Below are 21,789 nucleotides of genomic sequence, written 5' to 3'. Positions count from 1 at the left end.
AAAGAATGATGAAGAATCTTCCTATTTCCTGACGTAACACATATTTAAAGGCAGGTTTTTTTGTTTTTTGTTTTATTTGACATAAGGAGAAAGAGAACACAATCAAGGGGAGCAGAAGGCAGAGGGAGGCAGAAGCAGGCTCCCTGCTGAATAGGGAACCTGATGCGGGACTCAGTCCCAGGACTCTGGGATCATGAACTGAGCTGAAGGCAGAGGCTTAACAACTGAGCCACCCAGGTGCCCCAAAGGCAGATTTTTTTAAATGTATGACACAAACTACTTTTTAATGCTTATATACAAAAATCTGAAAAGTATATACATGAAAATATAAACCACAGTTATCTCTTGGTGAAATTTGAACTTTCTTCTTTATTCTGTGTTTTTCTGAGTTTTTTGAGTTTTCTGAGTTTGTCTGAGTTTTACAATGAACTTGTATTACTTTTTTTAAATTTTTTTTTTAATTTATTTGACAGACAGAGATCACAAGTAGGCAGAGAGGCAGGCAGAGAGAGAGGAAGGAAAGCAGGCTCCCTGCTGAGCAGGGAGCCCGATGCGGGGGCTCGATTCCAGGACCCTGGGATCATGACCTGAGCCGAAAGCAGAGGCTTTAACCCACTGAGCCACCCAGGCGCCCCTGAACTTGTATTATTTTTTAAATCAGATAAAACAAATATGTGCTACAGCATGTAAGAATCTTAAAAAAATTATGTTTGGTGAACGAAGCCAAGCACAAAAGGCCACACATTGTATGATTCCATTTTTATGAAATGTCCAGAATAAGTAAATCCATTAAGACACAGAATCTCTACATGGTTGTCAGAGCATGGGAGCAGAGAAGTATTGAGGTTGACTGTTAATAGGTATGGAAATTCTTTCTGGAGTGATGGAAATGTTCTATAATTATAGAGTAGATAGCAGTGATAGTTATACAACATATTAAAAACCACTGAACTGTATACTTTAAAATGGCAAACTTTACATTATGTGAATTATGTCTCAATTAAAAAAATAATTTTTAAATCAGATAAAACAGCCCTATTAAATTTTGAAAAAAAAAATTAAAGAAAAATGCACAGGCATTATCATCTGATATCTAAGAGGCAGGGTTAGGACAACATCACCTACATCAGTACACTGGCTCTATACTTATCAGCTCTGTGACCATAGTAATTAACCACTCTCTACCTCTATTTCCTCATCTGTAAAATGGGGACAATAAAAGTACCATCTCATAATGTTGGCAGAGAGTTAAATAAAGATATGGAAAGCACTCAGAGCACTGCATGACACATCATAAGTGCTACACTGTTAGCTTTTTTTATGATTATTACACCAGCACTGGAGAAGGTATGGAAAATGAGCACTCAAACCAACCATGAAAGTATAAATTGGCAGAACCTCTCACAGAATAATGTGGTAGTATATAATGAAGTTTTGTGGGGTTTTTTAAAAGATTTTATTTATTTATTTGACAGACAGAAATCACAAGTAGGCAGAGAAGCAGGCAGAGAGAGAGGGGGAAGCAGACTCCCTGCTGAGCAGAGAGCCCGATGTGGGGCCCGATCCCAGGACCCTGAGATCATGACCTGAGCCGAAAGGCAGAGGCTTTAACCCACTGAGCCACCCAGGTGCCCCTATAATGAAGTTTTATAAACCTTTATCCTTTAATCCAATAATTCAATTTCTAAGAAATTATAATAAGGACAGAAGAAAAAAAACCTATGTATGTATACATGATTGTTAACAACAGCAGTTTTTATAACAGCAAAGTAGAAAATGGCCTCAGTATTCACCTATTGGGAATTAAATAAATTATTGATGAAATACTATGCAGCCATTAAAGTATATGGTAGAATCGTATTTCCATACTGATAATGGAAAGACCAAGATCCACTATGAAGTGAAGAAAAACAGGTTATAAAGCTATATAGAGCCACAATCTAACTTATATTCTACAACATACACATGTTTACATATGTATTTTAAGATTTTTGCAAGCACAATTAGCACATTCCCTCCATCAAAAATGTTTAAATATAAATAAATAAATCTAAATACCTTCTGGCTCAATTTCTTTTTTTTTTAATTTGTTATTAACATATAATGTATTATTAGCCCCAGGGGTACAGGTCTGTGAATTGCCAGGTTTACACACTTCACAGCACTCACCATAGCACATACCTTCCCCAGTGTCCATAATCCAACCACCCTCTCCCTATCCCCCTCCCCCGAGCAACCCTCAGTTTGTTTTGCGAGATTAAAAGTCTCTTACGGTTTGTCTCCCTCCCGATCCCATCTTGTTTCATTTATTCCTTTCCTAACCCCCAAGCCCCCCACGTTGCCTCTCAACTTCCTCGTATCAGGGAGATCATATGATAATTGTCTTTCTCTGATTGACTTATTCCACTCAGCATAATACCTCTAGTTCCATCCACGTCGTTGCAAATGGCAAGATTTCATTTCTTTTGATGGCTGCATAGTATTCCATTGTATATACATACCACCTCTTCTTTATCCATTCATCTACTGATGGACATCTAGCTTATTCTAGATTGTGGACATTGCTGCTATAAACATTCGGGTGCATGTGCTCCTTCGGATCACTTCATTTTTATCTTTAGGGTAAATACCTAGCAGTGCAATTGCTGGGTCGTAGGGTAGCTCTATTTTCAACTTTTTGAGGAACCTCCATGCTGTTTTCCCGAGTGGCTGCATCTGGCTCAATTTCTAACCACTATTCCTTAGTGTCTGGAACACTAAGTGAATAAGCAGTAGCCAGAAACCAGGGAAGTCACCCACAAAGACAAAAATCTACAAAACGAGCTGCAAGTTGGCACTGGAGGACCTGACATTACTTTAAAAGAACATTAAAAAGGACTTCACAGGGGCGCCTTGGTGTTTCAGTCAGTTAAGTGTCTGCCTTCAGCTCAGGTGATGATCCCGGAGTCCCAGGATCCAGCCCTGCATCAGGCTGCCTGCTCAGCAAAGAGCCTGATTCTCCCTCTACCCCTCACATTGCTCAGGCTCGCTCGCTCTCTCTCACTCAATCTCTCAAACAAATAAAATCTTAAAAGACTTCACAAAACCCTGCTGCATTAGGAAGAGTTCCAGACTTGCAGTTCCAATTATTTGATTAAATAACTCATTGGTATTGGGCAAGCACTAAGTCTCTCCCTAGTTCCCTGGAGTAAAAATGGGCATAATAATTTCTCATACAATTCTGAGGAGCAAATGAGATCTTTACAAAAGAGCAATGGAAACTATACAGGATACTTTTCCTCTTTAGGTAAAACAACCAAAATCAAAACTTTACCTTTTTTTTTTTAAAGACTGTATTTATTTATTTGAGAGAGAGGCAGAGAGAGCTCAAGCAAGAGAGGGGAAGAGGGTGAGGGACAAGCAGACTCCCCGCTGAACAGGGAGCTCCACATGGGGCTGGATCCTAGGACCCTGGGATAATGACCTGAGCCAAGTTAGATGCTTCACTGATTGAGCCACCCAGGTGCTCCCAAAACCAAACCCTTAAAAAGATACAATCACAACCCCAGGAAACCATTATAAAATAGTGAAGAATTTGAAAAAAGGGGAGGGGGACACCTGGGTGGCTCTGTGGGTGTCCAGCTCTGCCTTCAGCTCAGGTCATGGTCTTGGGGTCCTGGGATTGAGCCCCACATAGGGCTCTCCGCGCAGCAGGGAGTCTGCTTCCCCCTCTCCCTCTCCCTGCCTCTCTGCCTACTTGTGATCTCTCTGTGTGTCAAATAAATAAATAAAATCTTTTTTTTTTAAATTCCCTAAGTCTAATTAAGTGGAAATTAGGGAATACTTATGATCTGAACTTGAAGAAGGGACCAATAAAGGTAAACACACATCACCATCTTTAAAAAAAAAAAAAATACCTTAAACCACTTTAAAGAGAAAAAAGTATGAAAAAAATGAACACAGGACACTAAACACTGACTAAAATGACTTGTGAACAAAGAGGAATCTAAATGTACCATTTAGGCTATGAACAACAGAACTGATATAGAAATATCAGCAGTTTACATTCACTTGCAAAACAGTATTAGATGAAAGCTAAGGCAAAATAATCTAAACTTAAAATTCCCAAAAGAGGGGCATGTGAGTGGCTCCGTCAGCTGGGCATCTGTCTTCCACTTGGTTCATGGTCTCAGGGTCCTGGGATAGTCCCCTGTTGGGATCCCTGCTGGGCAGGGAGTCTGCTTCTCCCTCTGCCACTGTCCCCCAATCCTGTTCCCACGCGCATGCTATCTCTTTCTCTCTCTCTCTCTCTCCTCTCTCTCTCACAAAAATAAATAAAATCTTTAAGAAAAAAATTTAAATTTTTTGTGGAATAAAATGAAGCAATTTCAGCATAAACATTAAGATATTACAGGAGAGAATGGCAATCATCACAGATTTCTTCTTTATATTTTTCCATATTCCTCAAGTTCTTTATTACATCAAATACTGCCTGTATAAGAACAACAAAAAAAAAGTGTGGGTTTTTCTTTTTTTCTTTTTAACCATGGAAGAGAAAAACTCAGAATATCTGCACAAAAATAAGAGAAATGGAACTGTAGCTAAAAACATAATACCTGCCAAATTTTCTGAAGGCAGAAGAATGTGTTAAGAACTTCAGAACCTGAAACTTTTCAAAAATTGATGAGACAACTGAGCCATGAAAAATACATGACTCTTGTAAAAAAGAAATCTATTCAAATAGTAACAAAGGATTAACAGAAAAACATCTAATAAACTGAAAGCAAATACTGAGGGAATTTTAAGATTTAAACAATTTCAAAGTGCATGAGAAGAGAATGTATGCCAACTCTTAAATGCCTCATTTATCCCATGAGAGAAGCTAATAATGGAACTAATTGTAGAAATAATGAAAATACTTCTGTTAAAACAATGTTTCTTACAATGAAAAAGAAGGGGAAAAGGGGAGAAGGAGGAAGGGAATAAATGAGTTAACACTTATTAATCCAGCTTAAAAGAAACTAAGAATTTAAATTCCATTAAAGAAAGGGACATATAGGGGCGCCTGGGTGGCTCAGTGGGTTAAAGCCTTTGCCTTCGGCTCGGGTCATGATCCCAGGGTCCTGGGATCGAGCCCCGCATCGGGCTCTCTGCTCAGCAGGGAGCCTGCTTCCTCCTCTCTCTCTCTGCCTGCCTCTCTGCCTACTTGTGATCTCTGTCTGTCAAATAAAATAAATAAAATCTTAAAAAAAAAAAAAAAGAAAGGGACATATACAGGGGAAATGAGGGATTTAAAAAAATGAAATGGTTAGTTATAATAAAAAAAAAAAAGATAGTAATGAGTGTTGATCAGGATGTGGAGAAATTGGAACCTTCACGCATTGCTGGTGAAAATGTAAAATGGAGGATAGTTTGGCAGGTCCTCAAAATGTTAAACAGGTTTACTATATGACCCAGCACTTCTACTCCTAGGTATAAACCTGAGAGAACTGAAAACATATGTCCCAACATAAATTTGCACATGAATGTTCATAGAAGCATTATTCATAATCATTATTCATAACAGCTATAAAGAAGAAAACAATCCAAATGTCCATCAGCTGATAAATGGATAAGCGAAATGCAGTATGCCTATCCAAAACAGGCAAATATACAGCAAAAAGTATATTAGTGGCTGCCTAGAGCTGGGGGACTAGGGTTTAGAAAGTGAATGCTAAAGAGTATGAAGTTTCCTTGGAGTAGGACGAAAATATTCTACAATTGATTGTGGTGATGGTTGTATAATCTTGTGTCCATACTACTAAAAAATAGTGGATTAATGGATTATACACTTCAAAAAATGATGATGATGATGGAGGGTAGCACAAATATCATTACCTCATTTTATGTCAGTGGGCGAATACTTAAAAAACCGTCTACATCTGTATTGGGAAGCAAACCCCAACACTGAAAACTAAAAGGCAAACACAAATCCAGAAAAGGATGGATATCATTATGACTTCAGGAAATACTTTTGTTTTTGTGTTTTTGAGAGAGAGAGAGAAGGCACATGCATGTGAGCAGGGTGGGGTGGGGTGGGGTGGGGTGTGGAATCCTAAGTAGGCCCCACACAGTGCTCCATCCCATGACACCAAGATCATGATCTGAGCCAAAATTAATAGACACACCCAACTGAGCCCCCCAGGCGCCCCTACAGGACATACTTTAAATCTACCCTACACAAAAATAAAAGTATAACAAAAAATGAAATAAATAAAATTCAATGCGTATGTCCCAAACAGAATAACAAAAATATAAGAAAAACAGAAAAACTACACAAAATGAACCTATTATCAGTGTAATTAGAGGCTTCACTATTTCATTAACAGGAAATTACAAAACAAAGAATTTTTAAAAGTATGGAACTGATACAAAGCATAAATTAAACGACTGCCTTTGGTAGGCTCCAACCTGGCAGAATCAGGTTCAGGAAAAAAGATTTCAACAGATAAATAAGGAAAGTTATAGAAAGAGACTATGATAAGGCAAATGTAAAATCTTAACAACTGGGAAACCTGGGTGTACTACTGAACTTTTCTCTAAGTTTGAAATTAATTCAAAATTTAAAAATTTTAAGTAAAATCAATAGTTATATAACAGGGGACTAAGACGCCAAGGATGTTAACACTTTCTTTCCTGGACTACAAGGATAACACACAAAATTTGTTCTCCTACTGGGAGGCAGAGAGACACCTAATTTTAATACAAAAAGCTAAAAATTCTATGCCCCATTCTTAAACCATAATGCAAAAACCACAAAACAAAGTATCTGTAACATATCCACACTTACATGTTTTATAACAGTCATGAGAGGAATTTTACCTGAAATGCCTCTCATGGTAAGGAAAAAGACACATAATGATCAGTTGCCACCTAAAGAATGTAAAAAGAGGAAAAAAAGGGAAAGTTGAGGGGGGAAGGTAGTACTAAGATATAAAATTAATCAAAAAAATAGATATGATACAAACATCATTAGGGAACATTTCAAGGAAAATGGTATAATGAGAAATGCAGAGTAGCTTTCAAATATGAAGAGGTAAAAGGTGAATTCAAGGAAAGGTTTGAGAAGGAAAAGAATGGAGTGCAGTCAAAGTCACAAGGAACACTGGCAGGAGAGGTGCTCAGGGCTGGGCACTGCAGAAATAAGAACTTGCATCCAACTTGGTCATGGTGAATAACAGGAATGAGGAAAGAAATACACACCAATTTGACTTTCCTCCAAACAAGCTTTCCATCTCAAATTAAAAGCATCACACTTCACACCGCCTCCTACAGCAAAAGATCCAGAAGCTAAGGGAGAAAAAGATCAATGAAAGCCTAGCTGGGCAGGGACTGGCAAAGAGAAGTGCTCACACCCCATCGGACAGCTCTGGCTGACTTTTGCCCTGTAGAAACAAGAGCCCAATGTTGCCAATACCTCCATGGTTTAGAAGGGAAGACCACAATCCAGTTCTGCCCACATCCGCTGTTGTTCTCTACACTGTGCTCCCAGTCTCTTTTCTTCTCCCAGTCACCTTCACCACTGCCAGCCTTTGCTTTCTAAAAACCATGATGTCACTCAAATCCATTAAGTTTCCCTTCATCTTCAGAGCAAGTGCCAAACCTTTGGCACAGCCTTCAAGGCCTTCTACTAATGTGGCAACATGTGATTCATCTCTAGCTTTAATCCCCACACCCCAATATCCCAAAAGATTCCCTTTGCTGCCCCACCTTTGTGCTCTTTCTATCACCATTCCCTCGGGCTTGAATAACCACCCTTCCCAGCTCTCCTCGGTTTCTACGTTCATTCAGTTATTCATTCTACAAATAAATATGTAAGGGGCACCTAATTTTGTGCCAAAACAGAAAAAACTCCCTGCCCTCTCTGAGCTACACAGAGGAAACCGACAATAACATGTAGAGTAGGTCACATAGGAGAAGGTGTTTTGGAACAGGAAAAAAAAAATTAGGAAAGATTAAGGTGGGAGAGGGGCAGAGCGGATAGAAGATAGAAAAGACTGAAATTTGGGACACCTGGGTGGCTCAGTTGGTTGGACAACTGCCTTCGGCTCAGGTCATGATCCTGGAGTCTCAGGATCGAGTCCCACATCGGGCTCCCGACTCCGCGGGGAGTCTGCTTCTCTCTCTGACCTTCTCCTCGCTCATGCTCTCTCTCACTGTCTCTCTCTCAAATAAATAAATTAAATCTTAAAAAAAAAAAAAAGAAAAGACTGAAATTTTAAGGCATCATTTTGAAAGTGACATCAAAGATCTGAAGGAGCTGAGGGGACAAATAACGGGAATAAGAAGGTTACAGGCAGGGGCACCTGGGTGGCTCAGTGGGTTAAAGCCTCTGCCTTCGGCTCAGGTCATGGTCTCAGGGTCCTGGGATCGAGCCCCCGTCGGGTTTTCTCTGCTCAGCGGGGAGCCTGCTTCCCCCTCTCTCTCTGCCTGTCTCTCTACTCGTGATCTCTCTCTGTCAAATAAATAAATAAAATCTTTAAAAAAAGAAGAAGAAGGTTACAGGCAAAAGGAGTATCAACAGCAAAGCCCTCAGGCAAAAGTGTGCCTAATGTTTCAAGCTGACATTCTACTCTGCCTAAAAGGCCCAACTGAGTGTCAGGAAGATTTTTTTTTTGATTCCTACAAACCAGAATTACTCATTCCCTCAAAACTGTACTCATATCTTCCTTAGGCCACCTGGATAGTGAAAACTTTCTTTTTAAGCATATATGAGTGACCACTGATCAATTAATCAAGAGTCAGGTAGGAAATCATTTTAAAATGAGTCAGTATCCAATCATTTAAAAATGAGACATATACATTTTGAACTTCACACATATAAACATACATTTCCTCATGTAGCACCAAAAACTTTGGGTCTACCAAACACAGTTCCCTCCTTTCTAGGATAAACTTCACCTATTATCTACAATGTCCATTTTCCTTTCCTTTAAAGTAAAAGGGAGACTTAAAAGTACTGAAATTTTTGTTAAGAGCAGAATCCTTCCAGAGATTTATAAGGTTTCCCCAATCTGTTTCAGTCGTCTTGACCACAATCTAATTCATTGAAAGGCAATTCTCTCAGCCTCTAGTCTTTATCAAGTCTATCCAAAGCATTTCATAAAAAACAAATTTTTGCATAAATATTACACCAATATGAGTAATTTTTATTAATTTATACTCAAAGGGCCACTGGTATAAACAATTTTGAGAACAAACACAAATGATTCTTGGTAAGCAGAGAAATAAAGGAAACATAAGCCAACTCAAGCTAATCTACCAGCTTAAGCATCTATGTGCAATAGGAATTGGTTAGTATGGTTTATTAAGGGAATGTCCAATCCAAAATGTTAAAATCAAGCCCAGCAAAGGATCTGAATAGATGTTCCTCCAAACAAGATATATAAATAGTCAATAAATACATAAACATGTGCTCAACATCATTAGTCATTAGGGAAATGCAAATCAAAACCACACTGATACACAACTTCACATACACAAGGATGACTATAATCAAAAACACAGTAATAAGTACTGGCCAGGATATGGGGAAATTGGAACCCTCACTGATGGTGAAAATGTACAACAGTACAGCTGCTTTGGAAAACAGTTGGTGGGGGGGCGCCTGGGTGGCTCAGATAGCAAGCATCTGCCTTCCACTCAGGGTCATGATCCGGACGTCCTGCGATCAAGCCCCACATTGGGTTCCCTGCTCCATGAGAAGCCTGCTTCTCCCTCTCTCGCTTCCCCTCCTTGTATTCCCTCTCTCATGGTTTCTCTCTCTGTGTCAAATAAATAAATAAAATCTTAAAAAAAAAAAAGAAAAAGAAAACAGTTTGGGCGGGGGGGGGGGCGCCTGGATGGCTCAGTGGGTTAAGCCTCTGCCTTCCGATTAGGTCATGATCTCAAGGTCCTGGGATTGAGCCCTGCATCAGGCTCTCTGCTCAGCAGGGAACCTGCTACCCCCTCTCTCTCTGCCTGCCTACTTGTGATCTCTCCCTCTCTGTATCAAATAAAATCTTAAAAAAAAAAAAAAAGAAAGAAAGAAAGAAAAGAAAACAGTTTGGGAGTTCCTCAAACTGTTAAACATGGAGTTACCACATGACTCAAAAATTTTATTCCTAGGTATACATACACCCTAGAGAACTGAAAACATATGTCCACACAAAAATGTCCACATGAATGTTTACAGCAGCATTATTCATAATAGATGAAAAGTGGAAACAATCCAAATGTCCATCAACTGAGGAATGGATAAAAAGACGTGGTTTATATCCATATAATGGAATATGATGCAACCATAAAAAGCACTGAAGTTCTGACATAAGCTACAACATACATGAACCTTGAAAACACTACACTCAGTGAAAGAAGCCAATCACCAAGGCCACATGTTGTTTGATTCCATCTACATGCAATGTCCAAAAAGGCAAATCTAAAGAGATTGAAAAGAGATTCATAGTGGCCAGGGGTTGTGAGGAGAGAGGAACATGAGGTGACTATGACTATTTGTAGGTATGCGGTTTCTTCTTGGGGTGATGAAAATGTTGTCATTAGATAGTCAAGATGGTTGCTCAACTCTGTGAATATATATAATTGTACACCTTTAAAAATTCCAGTGCTGTCAGTGTTCAATAAACACTTATTAACTGGGAGGTGGATAGGGGGACTGTTGAGAGAAAGCCCAGATGTATTAAATAGAAATTTCTTCATACAGATTTATAAGAAGCTAACTACTTCTGTTAGAATATGAAGCCCTTGAAGGCAGGGATGGCCTCTCATTTATTTCCCTTAACATCTAGCATATTAGAGCACCCAAAGCAGGTACTCAGTCAAGGCTCAATAAATAAATTAATAAATACCCACATATTACATAACAGGGATCTAGAAATCCTGATCAAGATTCCACAAAGATTTTTTAAAAATTCACTTTTTAGTCCCCGAAATCCTAAGTTGCTACTAACAAGGCATGTCTCAATATGAAGTTTACACCACCTGTACCATCCTATCCACCGTATCACAATCCAGAGGACCCATTTCTAAATTCTGTGACTTTTTTAAAACCTAGTTCAAATCCTCCACCTTATATCTATCGCCAAATGTCACCTATTGGTCGCTCAGTATATTTTTCCACTTCTTTAACCACATTCCCTAAGATGGAAATGTTCCTCATCTGTTTTAGCCTCATCTGTTCTTTTCAAACAACCTAGAGTCAAAAAGAAGCACTGTCATTATTTTCATGTTACAAATGAGGGGGTAAAAAATGCCATGTTTAAGGTCACCTGGTCCCTTAGGTTCAAAGTTCATCTTTCTTCACATAAATCATGTATTTCTAAACTTTCTTCTCTTTGGAGGAACAGGGAACTTTCTGATAAGTTAGATATTAAAAGATTAAGTACAAATAAGATATAAAACACCAAACCAACAATTATGAAGTCCAGAATGACTGAAGAGCTGAAGCATGAGAACAATTTTTTTAAAAAGGCTTGTTTGGGGCACCTGGGTGGCTCAGTTGTTGGGCATCTGCCTTCAACTGGGGTCATGGTCCCAAGGTCCTGGGATGGAGCCCACCACTGGACCTCCTGCGCAGAGGGAGGCCTGCTTCTCCCTTTCCCACTCCCCCTGTTTGTATTCCCTCTCTTGCTGTGTTTCTCTTGATCAAATAAATAAAATCTTAAAAAAAAAAAAAAAAAGGTGTGTTTAGAATAAGAAAAAATAAACAAAGGGCCCACTGTTTTGGGAAGATTTTGTAATATCAAGAGATGACAAGGACAAATACAGACCCATTCAGCTTCTTCTTTGCTTGGGTAATCTTCATCAAGGACCTAGATCTTAAAGGATAGAACTCTTGATAAAACGAAGCTAACATCTGAGGTAAGTGGCAGGAAGAAAGGATAGTTACAGAATACAGAGCTAATTCAAAAGAATTTGCATTCTGACTGACTTATTCGCTAAGCATAATACCCTCTAGTTTCATCCACGTAGTTGCAAATGGCAAGATTTCATTTTTTTGATGGCTGAGTAGTCAATCAGAGAAAGACAATTACCATATAATCCCACTCATATGTGGAATTTAAAAAACAAAACAGAGAATCATAGAGGAAGATAAGAAAAAATAAAACAAGAGGAAATCAGAGAGGGAGACAAACCATAAGAGACTCTTAATCATAGGAAACAAACTGAGGATTGCTGGAGGGGAGAGGGGTGGGGTGATGGGATCACTGGGTGATGGACATTAAGGAGGGCACATGGTGTAGTAAGCACTGGGTATTACATAAGACTGATAAATCATTGACCTCTGCCTCTGAAGCTAATAATACATTATATGTTAATTGAATTTAAACAAAAATAAAATAAATAAATAAATCCCACAGGACTGCAGGAAACCCAAGGGTAGAGAACCTCTTTTCTTGAATATTTTATAATTAGGTATAATGTTGTGCCCAATTGAGAATAAAAACAAAAAATGAATGTGTGGGGGGAAAAAAAAGAATCTGCATTCTGATCTAAACAAATCACACTCTATGATACTAAAAAAACTTTTAGATCTGACTGCTGATTATCTAAGCTATCTTGACAAGATGCCAGAAGACCAGAGATGAAGGAATGCATGCTCCATTTTCAAAAAAGGAGAATTGCCTATCCAGAAAAACATCTATGGGTAAACTTGCCATGTAAAAGTCTAGAATGGGTAAATACATTTTGAACACAATAAAAAGTAAAGCCACCTGGGCTCTTTATTAATATTAAGGCAGGCTACACAACATTTGCTATTAGATAAGATTACTAAAATGGAAACAGGGAGAATGATACAGACATATACATAACCGATTCTAACAAGATGATCTGACAGAATATTTAATAGTCTAGTGAACAAAATGGGAAAATGCTGAACAGCAGAAATTCAAAAATCTGTTAAACTCTACGAGGATGCATAGATAGTTGAAGAGCTGGTTGATTATTGTATCAACATTAACCAATTCAGCAGGAAGTCTCCTATAAAATATCACAGAGTTACATCTTTTTCCAGGATCTAGACAACTTCTATTAATTAACTAAAGCCATAGACCTCCTTTTTAGATTTGCAAGGGCCTCATAGATTGCTATGAGTGACCAAAACACACTAAGCCTCACAGAATCAGACTCCAGAAAGGTCAGAGTAGGCTGAAATGATCCAAATTAAAAATGAAAATTAACAGGGACTGAACTATAGGAAACAAACTGAGGGTTGCTGAAGGGTTGCTAGAGGGTGGGGAAAGGGGTAACTGGGTGATGGGCATTAAGAAAGGCACTTAAAGTAATGAGCACTGGGTGTTATGTGCAACTGACGAATCACTAAATTCTACCTTGAAACTAAGAATAATATAGTATATGTCAATTAAATTGAATTTTTTTAAAAATTTTTTTAAAAAAGAAAATCAACAGGAAGTCAAGGCCAGCATTTAGATTTTGGTGAAAATCAAATATAGGAATAAAGGAATAAACTTCAGTTTATGTGGAAATACCTGGGTAATAAGAGCAACTACAAAAAAAAAAAAATCTATGTGAATCTCAAGCTGCATTAACAGATGCACATTATAATTCTTAAAAAATTATTTTTCCGTATGAATCACTCCTGGATTTTCATCCTAGAAACAGTTATAACAAGAATCTACAAGTATCATTTAGTTAAAACTCTAGCTTTATCTTTTTTAAGATTTTATTTATTTATTTGAGAGAGAAGTGCACGACCAGGGAGGGAAAGAGAGAAGCTGAGCAGGGAGCCTGATGCGGGGCCTCAATCCAGGACCCCCAGGTTCATGACCTGAGCCAAAGGCAGATGGTTAACTGTCTGAGCCACCCAGGCACCCCAAAACTCTAGGTTTAGACCCAGAGTTATTCAAATGAATCTTAGCATTAAAAAACATTTTATTTGATAAGCCTAATTTATTGACATGTATATTAATATATCCTTGAAAGAAGTCTAGATATTATTAAATCCAAGTCCCTTTCTTAATAGAAGAGGAAATTAAGAAAAATTGACTAACTTGCTCCAAATAGCATAGCTGCTTAGCAAGAGCCATGATCTCCAAATCAGTCCCCTTTTCCTACACCATGAGGGTTTCCAGCCCTCTGTGTCCTTTCTTAAAAGTTGTATTTTGCACTAAAGGATTAGAAAACATACACAAAAACATCCATCAGCACACAGTGTTTTGCTAAGGACAAATTAGCTTAGCAAGAACAAATAATCACAGCACATTAGCCAGTAAAATATTTTGACATGGTGCGATCATTTACAAGTTTGATAACAACAAATATTTGCTACAAAAAGACACTCCAATATACAAATGGTTTTTATTCTTAACAATGAATATATGATTATTTATTAAAGCCTTATCCCATATCCCACTTAACATTAGAAAAATAAAGTGAAAGTTATTACATGGATGGAAAAGCTTTTAATGGACATGCCATTGTTTACAGAGCTCAAAATCCCTCCCCCATCATAAAACACACCATTATGAAAATTACTAAGAGATTTTAGACCTTGAAATCTAAACAGCAGGCCAAAGGTTTTCTTCACATAGGGTAGCATCTGTGCTGAGGCCCTCTTGCTCCCTCCTCACTCCCCCAGAAACAACGCAGCCGCTTCAATAGCCCAAAGGTACAAAGGTTGTCTGTCAGGCAGGCCAGTGGATCCCCCAGTGGCCTGAAGTCCACCCTCTTTCCCCTCCTCCTCCTCCCCCCTCCCACTTCCCCCCAGGCCTCTTCCCCGGCCCCCTTGGTTTAAAGAAGACAAGTGGAGAATTAAGAATTGATAAAAGGGTAAGTTAGCAAGACTGTGGCTTATGATGACTACCATTTGCTAGGCCAGCTTCAGGAGGGCCCACCCCACCAACCCCTAAATCAGACCTGGAAGCTTCTCCTTGCCCCAGGGGCTCCTCTGGGACCCCTTTTGAAAGGAAGAAGGAACTTTACTGCCCAGATAGCCTCATCACCAGTCACTTCCATTAGAGCCCCAGCAAGCTCTTTGTTTTCAAGGGGGGTGGGGGGCGGCCTCGGAAAAGAGGAGAGGTGACTCCCTTGCTCCCATTGCTGCCCATCTCCAGGCCCTCCAGCAAAACATACAAACACACGCACAAGATCATTCTCTTTGAACTGGTTCCCTCTTTCCACACCACCTTAAAAACCCAGAGTCACACCTAGCTACACAGAGGCACTTCCTGAGATCTAATTACCTCTTTCTATACCCAAACCCTATACAGGATGACTCCCTAGCTCCCTCCCTCCCAATGGACACAAACGGGGTTCACTCCAGGACTTCCATCCTTCTTCTTCAATGCATTCCCCGGGGTATATCCCCGAGCCCCATGCAGAACGCACAAATACACAGGGTCATTTCCTGGGCCCCAAGACTTTTCCCTGCTCACATCCACAGACCCCGCGGTCACGCCAAGCCCCCGGAGTCCACCTCTGAACCCAAAGGACATATACACATGCACACACGCGCGCACACACACACACACACACAAACACACAGTCACTTCTACCATCGTCAACCAACATCCTCTGGGCCACCCGTTCCCTTTACCCACAGGATCACTCCGAGACCCCAGTGTCCCAAGAACCTCCCAGCACATGGTCACTCCCTTGGCCCTCAGGCTCTTCCCCCCCCCCCGCCCCTCACCGTCTCTCTCTCTCTCTCTCTCTCTCTCTCACACACACACACACACACACACACACACTCCTGCTTCCCCTGAGCCTTCACAACACAAACACGCGCTCCCGCAAGCACACCCACGGTCACACCAGGAGCCCCGGCTGGCTTCCCCTGCCTTGCCCGGTCCCGTCCCCACCACCTCACCGCACGCCCGGCCGCTCTCGCCCAGACACTCGACACACATGGTCGCACGCACGGCCACTCCCCATGCCCAGCGCCGGGCCCCGAGCCCCCAAGGCATGTTCGCGCCCTGCCCTCCGCCCTCGTTCACCCCGGGGGTCCCCCTCTCCCGGAGCCCCGCGCCGGGCCTTTCCCAGCGCCGCGGCCAGGACGGGGAGGGCGGCGGCGGCGGCAGCGGAGGGAGGGGCCGCAGGGGCGGGCTCCGGCCGCTCCTACCTGAGCAGTTGATGCTTTTGCCTTTGCCGCCGGGACAGTCCCCGCCGCCGCCGCTGCCGCTACCCGGGGGCTGGTTGGACGCGCGGCTCCCGGGCAGAGAGAAGGCGAAGAGCAGAAGCACCGACGTGTAGCAGCAGAAGGCGAGCGGGGGCGCGGCAGGCAGCCGAAGCGGCGCCTCAGCGGCCGCGGCGCCCATGACTGGCGCCCCTGGACGGCGGGAAGCGCAGGGAGCCGCAGGCCCGGGGCATCCAGCCGCGCGCCGGGAGCCCCGCCGCTACCTCGGCGCCTCCTAGCAGCAACGCCGCTGCGCGGGGGAGCAGCCCCTCAGCATCCCGGTCCCACCCGCAGCGCCCGCCAGGCCCCGGCCCGCCGCGCTCGGGACGGAGTCGGAGGGTCCGGGCGCGCGCGAGGGTCGCGGGCGCGCGAGGGTGCGCGCGAGGGTACGAGCCCGCGTGGCGGGGGGAGACCGAGGCTGGGGGCGTGAACGGGCGCGCGCGCGGCGGGCGGGGGTCGTGGGGCGGGGGCAGGCCCAGCCCCTCACTCGCCGCTCGCCTTCCCTTTGTGTCCGCGGCCGTCGCCACCGCGTCACAAAGACCCCGGCCCGCCCGGTGAGGGGCGCGTGACAGAGCCGCGGGCGGGAGGGGTGGCTGCGACCCCGCCCCGCGCACACCCCCAGCGCCCGCGTCGGCAGCTCCGCCCCCGCCCGCGGCCGGCACCGCCTCCGGGGGAGCTATTGTTCCTGCGGCGGGGCGGGAGTGCCGAGGGCCGGGGTCGCGGGCGCTCCTCCGCGAGATCGCGGGGATTGGCGGCCAGCCGGGATGCTCCGTATGTACTACCGTAACAGACATTTTTGCCGCCCTTTGCAAGTGGTTTTGAAGCATTTCCTTCGCCCAGCACCCGGGCTGGGAAAGAAGGGCAGGTGGTCTATTATACATCTAATTTCTAGTGAAGAAATTGAGCCGCGGAGAGGTGAAGGTTACTTGTCCAAGGTCGCATACCAAGAAATGGACTGGACTCGAACTGGAACCCAAGTTCTGACTCCAACTCTGCAGTTCTTAGAGATGGGGTAAATGGCTAAATTCTAGGCTCCTCTCCCCCACCCCTTTCCTTCATACACCAACTGAATTTTAAATACGGTTTTAAAAGTCTATATTGTCCTTTCCCACCAATAACTAAAACAGAGAGAAGATTTGCCATATGCAAGACCTGGACGAAGCTCTCTTTACGAGCATTCTCTCCAATTCTTTTTTACAGCCCTGCAAGGGGAGTTTTCATTCTCATCCCCATTCCACAGATGAGGAAGTTGGGACCGAAAGACTTAAAGTGATCTGACTCCCAGTCCTGTGCTCTTCCCATCACATGATAGATGAGACCCTCAGGCAGTAAGATAATGGACTGAATTTTTGGAAGGTCTTCAGCCTTTTTCATAGATTATGCTGCTTCTCACCTTGAAAATTTTAAAATCTCATTGAAAGATTGATAAATTTGACTCAAAATTTTAAAATGTGTGAAAAGCCACCACAAGCAAAGCCACATCAGGGAAAATATTTTCAATGTGAATAAGAGACAATATACTTACTATAAAGAATATAAATCAAGAAGAAAAAGTTGACATAATAGAAAAATGAGAACCTGACTTGTCTTTTTTAACATAAAATACAGACAATATATATATATGAAAAGGTATTTAAACCCACTAGTAATAAACGTCAGATTAAAACCACAAGATTTTTTTTTCCTGAACATGATTAACAATAGTTAAAAGAATTAACAAAACCTGGCACCCTTAATTTATACATTTTGGGAGGGCAATTCAAGTATATATCAAAAACCGTTAAAATAAGTTTATCCTTGGAGTGCCTCGGTGGCTCAGCAGGTTAAGCCTCTGCCTTTGGGTCAGGTCATGATCTCAAGGTCCCGGGATCCAGCCCCACATTGGTCTCTCTGCTCAGTGGGGAGCCTGCTTCCCCCCCACCTTCCTCTCTGCCTACTTGTGATCTCTGTCAAATAAATAAATAAAATCTTTTTAAAAAAATAGGTTTATCCTTTAAATCTAGGAATTCCATGTATTGGAATTTATCCTAAAGAAATCATTGTACAAGCACACAAAAATGTATATATGGATGTTCATGACTTTTTTGTAGTAGTAAATATAATTTAAATGTCCATGTGTGGAAAATAAAGTATGGTACCTCTTTGTACAGAGGAATATTTTGCAGTTTTATTTATGATAATAACATGGAAAAAAGGATACTGATGAGCATAAGAAAATCGTATTTCTAAAATATGTGTGTGTATACACATCCCTAGCAAAGAAATCAAGAAGAATAGACAGCTATATATTAACTGTGATTATCTCTGAAAGGTGGGCTTATGAGTAATTGGCACTTGTCCTTTATATTTTTCTGTATTGTCTGAATTTTTTGCAATGAAAATTTTTATTGTTATAATTTAAAACTATTTTATTTTAATTTCTTTTAAATTATATTTTCAGCATCCTTCTTTATAAATTCATATGTTAACATTTTGTTAAGATTTGCCTCAAACTTCTAAACTGTTAGCTGGGGCATGGCAGTTGTTATAATGAAAATTCAGCTTCCGGCTTCTGATTCAGGTGTGATCCGGGGTTCCTGACTGCTAAGTCACAGCTAAAGGCTCCTTCTCAGAGCATTTCTTCAACAGCTTCTCTGCTCATCTTGACCTCTTCTTTGCTTCTTTCTAGCCCTCTGTCTTGGCTCTCCCACCCACCCACCCCACCCCCTGCCCCAGTATTTTGCCTTTAATTTTCATTTGACTGCTAACCATAGTCCAGGCAGAAATACTAAGAGGAGACAACCCTTAAATAAAACGCAAAAAACCTGTGCCATACATCACAAATTAATTTACATCTGCAGCTTTCTCCGAATTAGGTAGGAAAAACTCAGCTCAGATTTCTCAAAAATTCAGCTCATATTTCTCAAAAGTTGTCAAACTGAAAAGGCCTCTACTTCAGAAACATGGTTTCTCTGATGTCAATCATCCAAACTCAGAGAGGAAAAAAGATTTTACTGGTCATCTAATATAACCCCTATCACATGCTTTAATATCGGTGACTCCAAAATGTTAGATAGCAAAAGAGTATGGGACTTACTACATGAAAATCACCCAGAAAGTTTTAAAAGAATGTAGATTTGTGAACACCACTCCAGAAATGCTTGGAGGTGGGGAGGAGACTACTCAAATACCCCTTATGTGTATTAAAGTTCTCTAGTAACTCAGATAGACTGCCAGTTTGGAAACTCCTGACCTAACCTGGAACAGTCAGTTATTGTTCCATAACAAACAACCATAAACCCTTAGCAGTGTGCCACAATAAGCATTCGTCTCTCTCAGGTCTGGGGGTTGATGAGTCTAGGCTAGGCTTGGCTGAATGGCTCTGCCTCAAGCTGCAGGTCCAGCTGGGCTAGACTCCTGTGTGCAGGTTGAGCTCTGATCTTCTCCAGGATTATTCTTTTGGGGGCCCCAGCTGAAGGGGCAGCAGCTGCCCAGAGGGAACTCTATGAAGTTGGCAGTGGTGCAGAGGGACATGCCCAACTGTGCAAGCATTTTTCATCCCCCTGCTTCTACATTGTCTGCTAACATCCCACTGACTAAATCAAGTATCATAGCTGAAACCAAAGAAAAGGGGTAGGAACTCTATTCTGGAGGTGAGTGAAAGGGAGTGAGTAGGGAGTGAATATTTTTTTAATAATAATCTATCAGAAATCCTATACTTGAATGCCATTATTTATGCTCTGTCAGAATGTTTTCAGTTCTGGGGCACTTGGGTGGCTCAGTGGGTTAAGTGTTCTACTCTTGATTTTGGCTCAGGTCATGATCTCAGGGTTGTAGGACAGAACCCCGGGTGAGGTTCCACACTGGGTGTGAAGCCAGCTTAAGATTCTCCCTCTCCCTCTGCCTCCCCCCACAACTTCCTCTCTCTCAAAAAAAAAAAAAAAAAAAAAAAGAGAGAACACTTTCAGTTCCAAGTAACAGAAAACCCAACCCAAATTAACTTAAAAAGAGATTTATTGACTCAGGTTTAAAATTTTTTAAATTTTAAAAAGCATAAGGTAGTACCCTCTTTTGTGATGGAAAACACTGTATTCCTTCGAGAAATCTTTGTGAGCATCCACTGTGTGCTAGGCACCACAGTAGCTATGGGGAGCAAGAGATAATTCTGCCTTGCTGTCTTGAGGGGAGAGTGGGAGGACCTCTGAAAATTAATGATTACAACTCAATATGATACACACTAACTAGAGACAGAGTATGGGGACAGGTGTAGGAGTAAATGGCGAATCTCCTCCACACTCCCAGGTTGGCCAAAATTCTGGCTTTTCTGGACCTCCTGCTGCAGGGTCTAGCTACATAATGAAGCCCTGATAAATGGTAATGAGACAATTTGGGACTGACAAGGTGGCCCTGGTAGGAGAGAGTCACAGCACTTGAGCTCAGTCCAGAAACACTGGAAGGATTTATGATGCAGCACTGACACAAGCCTGGAATTGACCTCTGGCCCATCTTGGGAAATTGGCCACCCCCGCTCACCTTCCTAGAATAAGCAGTCGTTTCGAAAAATGGAAAGAGTGAGTGAAGTCATTCATTCAGTATGTTTGTACTGAAGGCCTACTCCTCCCTGAAAACACAATGGTGAGCACAACAGACCTAGTTCCTTCTTGATGAGGTTTACAGTTAATATTAATCAATTATCAAAATAAAAGTAAAATTGCAACAATGTTGATAAATGCTATGAAGGGAAAGGTCAGAGGTTTACCTGTTTACAGTGACACTTGTGCTAAGCCCAGAAGGTTGAGTGGAAATTAACCCAGAAGAGAGTGTTCCGGGCAGAGGGAACATCGTTAGCAAATGCCTGTGAGTGAAAAGGGTCTGAATGCGGGCCAGTGTAGTAAAGATAGAGAGCAAGGTCAGCTTGTTTTAAACTTCATTCATTGATTCAACAAATATTTACTGAGGACCAGCTGTGATGGAGGCACTATTCTAGATGCAGAGAAACAGCAGTGGACAAAACAAAGTCCCTGCTTCTCATGGATAGTGAGAAGACCCCGTAACAGTAATACCGGTGGGGGAGAATGATTGTTGGATCCGGCCATAATAACAGCAACTATAATTCACTGCAGGCCTGCCACATCCTGGATATTGCCAGCCTCTTCGGATTTGTTGTCACCGATCTTCCCACCCACCCTGTTGGTAGGCATTATTTCCACTTGATAAATTAGGAAACTGAGGTTTATGAGGTTAAATGACAAACCACAAAGCTAAGAAGTTGGAGTCAGCGGACTCTGACTCCAGATCTCCACCACATCACTAACAGGAGCAGGCAGCTCGAGGGGCATCATCATCAGATACAAAATGAAGCAAAGATTGACACCACTAAGACAGCAGCCACCAAGGAGTGTGCACAAACAATCCTGAGCCCCCTGCCAGCATGTCAGGAGACCCTTATCTTCTTGGGATCAGTCAGGGATTACAGTAATGTGACTACATTGCTTGTAATTACAACTCTGGTTGAAAGCACTGTGATTGTTACCCACATCCCATTAATGGTCCTCAATTAACGTAGATGGGCAGAAGCCAAGGAGGCAAGGGTTACAGATATCTGAACAAAAAGTGCTACGGGAATCCAGAGAAGTAGCCTAATTCTGCCTGGAGAACAG

The 21,789-nt window shown here is 41.9% G+C and overlaps 1 protein-coding gene across 2 annotated transcripts in view; it reads right to left on the bottom strand.

The window, feature by feature from the left end:
• TMEFF1 (transmembrane protein with EGF like and two follistatin like domains 1) overlaps nt 1–16,390 on the bottom strand; it is an 82,044-nt gene extending 65,654 nt beyond the window's left edge. For both annotated transcript variants that reach the window (XM_032860718.1, XM_032860719.1), the window contains exon 1: nt 16,097–16,390. In XM_032860718.1, coding sequence (XP_032716609.1) covers nt 16,097–16,292 — 196 coding nt within the window. In that variant the 5' untranslated portion in view covers nt 16,293–16,390. The remainder of the gene's footprint in view (nt 1–16,096) is intronic.
• Between the last annotated feature and the right edge of the window lie 5,399 nt (nt 16,391–21,789).

This window comes from Lontra canadensis, unplaced genomic scaffold (genome assembly GCF_010015895.1).
Source record: "Lontra canadensis isolate GAN:19392208 unplaced genomic scaffold, GSC_riverotter_1.0 scaffold19, whole genome shotgun sequence".
In the NCBI taxonomy this organism is placed as follows: domain Eukaryota; kingdom Metazoa; phylum Chordata; class Mammalia; order Carnivora; family Mustelidae; genus Lontra; species Lontra canadensis.
The sequence above is the reverse complement of the archived record's forward strand: the minus strand, read 5'-3'. Positions and strand labels throughout refer to the sequence as shown.